The sequence below is a fragment of the Strigops habroptila genome, chromosome 1 (assembly GCF_004027225.2).
Source record: "Strigops habroptila isolate Jane chromosome 1, bStrHab1.2.pri, whole genome shotgun sequence".
In the NCBI taxonomy this organism is placed as follows: domain Eukaryota; kingdom Metazoa; phylum Chordata; class Aves; order Psittaciformes; family Psittacidae; genus Strigops; species Strigops habroptila.
In genome coordinates this window covers 1032406-1035635 of record NC_044277.2, presented here as the reverse complement: position 1 = coordinate 1035635, position 3230 = coordinate 1032406, and the positions used below count along the sequence as shown (strand labels likewise).

Here is a 3230-nt window from a genome sequence, read left to right as displayed (position 1 = left end):
GCTGGAGAGCCATGCTGGGGAGGAGAGTTAGTCAAGTGTATGGTAGCACAGGGACACTTCATCAGAGGCACACACAGGGGAGCATTATCACATCAATTCATTTCAGCCACTGATGGGCTTGTGTCACATTCTGGAATGCCTCCGTGTATCAGTCTGTGTTGTTGCTGGTTGTGGTGGCAGATGTCCTAGGAGAGACCTTGTGGCCCTTTTTCACCCACCCCAATGGACTGTTGAGCCCTGGGTTTTTGCTGCGTGAAGTTGGAAGAGCCTTGGTAGAAGAAAGGAAGAGAAGGCGTCACAGGCTGGGATGCAGGAAAACTTTATTGAGGGAAGAGACTGAAAGCAAAAAAGAACAAGGTGGAAGAGAGCTGGTCTGAGGTGCAAGTACGACAACCATCTGCTCAGGTCGTCTGTTTGCAGTAGATTTTGCCAGAGCACCGAGGTCTTCCTGCCCTGAATAGGGAAGAGCTCAGTGGAGGTCCCCTGATGCTTTTTAGCTTGTGAGATGCTGGTTGCAGCAGAGAGCACTGGACCTAGCTGATGGAGTGTTGCAAAGAAGGAAGTGTGAGAACGGATGGTCCATGGGCCACGTTACGAGGCAGCACAGACCGGTCCCTGCCCTGCTTCCTCTCTTCGTGACTTGAAAGCAGGACCTGTGGACAGCAAGTCTGTATGCCAGGAACAGCCCAGAAGTGCATCCTCAATCCATGCCGTGTCTTCCATGGTGTGAGTGGTTGGTGTCAGGGTGCTGTCAAAGGCCCTTAGCAGATGTTGCAGCCCCTTCCACCGCCGTAGCAGCCCAGGCCTCCGAAGCCGTAGCCAAGGCCGTAGCCAAGGCCGTAGCCGAATCCGCCAGAGGAGATGGGCACTCCCTGGGAGCTGAGGATGTTGCCCACGGCAGCCGATGAGGAGGATCCGACGGCGGTGCTCTGGGGGAAGGAGGTGAGGATGGGTCCTGGCAGGGTGACCAGCACGGCGGGAGGCTGGATGACGACGCGGGAGTCCTCGCACTGCCTGACACAGGGCTCGTTGCAGCTGTTGGCCAGCGGGGTGGGTCCGCAGGGGCGGCAGAGGTCGTAGCAGGCCATGTGTGTGGTGTGGAGGGGCCCTGGGAGAGGAGAGCAGAGAAGAGAGGTTATGTGGAAATCGGAGGGTCATGGGGGTGCGAGGGGCGGTGCTGCAGGAGGGCGAGGCAGTGGGGAGGCTGGTGTGGGGCTGTGGTGCTGAGGAGGCGTCAGGGGTGCTGAGGCTGGGGGCAGAGCGTGCTGGAAGAGCTGGGTCATGGGGGGCAGGAGCAGGAGGGCAAGGGGCTTGAGGCTCACCTTGTTGAGTGTGCAGGAGAAGGCGTCAGCAGAGGCGAGTGAGGGACAGAGGCGCTGGGCCGGCTTTTATGCTGGTCCCCGAGGGGCGGGACAGCCTTTGCGCATGGCAGCATTTGTCAGCCAGCAGCTGGTGCGTGCCACAGCCTGGCAAGTCATGAGCTGGGGCGTGTTTTCCTTCCCACAACGCTCCCTTTGCATGTCCTCCTGTTGAGGACGTGTCCCTGTGGCCCTGGCGGCAGCTTTTAAGTATAAATATTAAAAGCCAATGGCTTGGTGTTGATGGCGCATTTCAGATTACTTGACAAAACATGCAACCAAAGCGTTGGAGAGGTGTGGTGGTGTCAGTGAGGTCAGGTCGTGGCAGTCGTGTGGTGTGGTTTGCGGGCGTGTTGTGAAGTGGGGCCCCCATGTCCTCGCAGGCCTGTCAGGCTGGTCTGGGCTTTGGAGCTGTGGCGACCATGAGGGGCTCCCCCTTCCGTTGCATTCGGTCCCTCCCTGCCTTGCTGCCAGGTCACTAAGCCTGTCTTTAGGCCCTACCTTTCCCATTGGGTGAGCTCTGTGGGTGTCCTGGTGTCCTTGTGCTTGTAAGGTTGTCACTGGGTTCACTGGATTTATGTGGAAGGGTTATTTGGAGGAAGGAATGGCAGAGACAACGTGTGGTGAAATGATCACAACCCTTTCTTTCCATCCTACTCTGCCATTTCAAGCGAGGGAGTTTGTATTTCAGGAAGGGAGGTGGACCTGGAGTAGGGGAGGTTTGGGGGAAGGTGTTTTAAGATTTGTTTTTGTTTCTCATAATTCTACTCTGTCTTATGATTTTGATAAATTTATTTCTCCGAGTCAAGTCACTTTTGCTGCCACTGGAAACCAGTGTCCTTATCTCAACTCGGGAGCCTTTTGTCATATTCTTCTTGTATACAGTTAAGGACGTGATAGCGCAGCTTAATGAGCACTTGTCGCCCCACCAAGGTGAACCCAGCACAGAACCCCATCTTCGCAGCAGGGCTGGGTCACAGGCTTGTTCCTGCACCTCTTCCCAGTGCCCCATGCAGGGCCTCGTTGAGCCAAGATGAGGAGGATTGTGACCTCACAGTGTGGGCTTTCAGTGTGACCTCAGAGCAGAGGGATGGTGGCCTGGAGTCCCCTGCAGAGGTGGACCAAAGTCTCTGGAGCAAGGAGAATGGTGGTCAGGAGGGTCCCTGTGTGACTCACTGTTGGTCTGTGCAGTGAAGAGAGCCTGGTGGCTTGGGGAACCTCCAAGGAATCATTTGTGGACCCTGTAGCAAGGTGAGACCATGACCTGGGGGCTCTGACATGGGTGGAATGGGGACCTTGCAGCCAGGTGGTCAGTGCAACAGGGACCCACACCTGAGTCAGAGGAGTATCCCAGAGCAAGGAGGATGGTGACCTGGGCACCCTGCATGAGATACCTTGGGTCCTTGCAGCAGGGGGAGGAAGGGACACTCTACTGATCCCTAGTGAAGCATCACGTGGAGTTCTGTGTCCAGTTCTGTGCTTCCCAGTACAAGAGAGACATGGAACTGCTGGAGCAAATCATGGTGCCTGGGAGCAGTTCCAGTAAGCTGGGAGAGACTCATGCCTGCTTATCGTAAATAAGGTCAAGAGGTAGGATCTGGGAAAGTGGAGGCTGTTGAGCCTGACCTCATTCCCAGGGAAGGTGAGAGAAGAAACCTTCCTGGAAAGCAGTGCCGTGCCCAGCAAGGTCAAGGTGAAGGGCTGTGTTTTTGAATGTGAATTTTGGGAGGGGAATTTGTGCTTGACCAGCCTCTATGTCTTCCCCGTTGAAGCCACTGTGTGTTGGCCAAGGTTAGAGCAGCGTTTGTTGGTCTGTTGTTGAGCTGTACTTGAAGGAAGCCTTTGTCACTGTCTCCCATTACATGGTCCCAT

At 55.7% G+C, this 3230-nt stretch overlaps 1 protein-coding gene across 1 annotated transcript; it reads right to left on the bottom strand.

The window, feature by feature from the left end:
* Positions 1 to 761: 761 nt before the first annotated feature.
* On the bottom strand, positions 762 to 1094 carry LOC115613921 (feather keratin 1-like). The gene has a single exon (XM_030500005.1). The coding sequence runs from the start codon at positions 1086 to 1088 to the stop codon at positions 762 to 764; it is 327 nt and encodes a 108-aa protein (XP_030355865.1). The 5' UTR covers positions 1089 to 1094.
* Positions 1095 to 3230: the final 2136 nt, after the last annotated feature.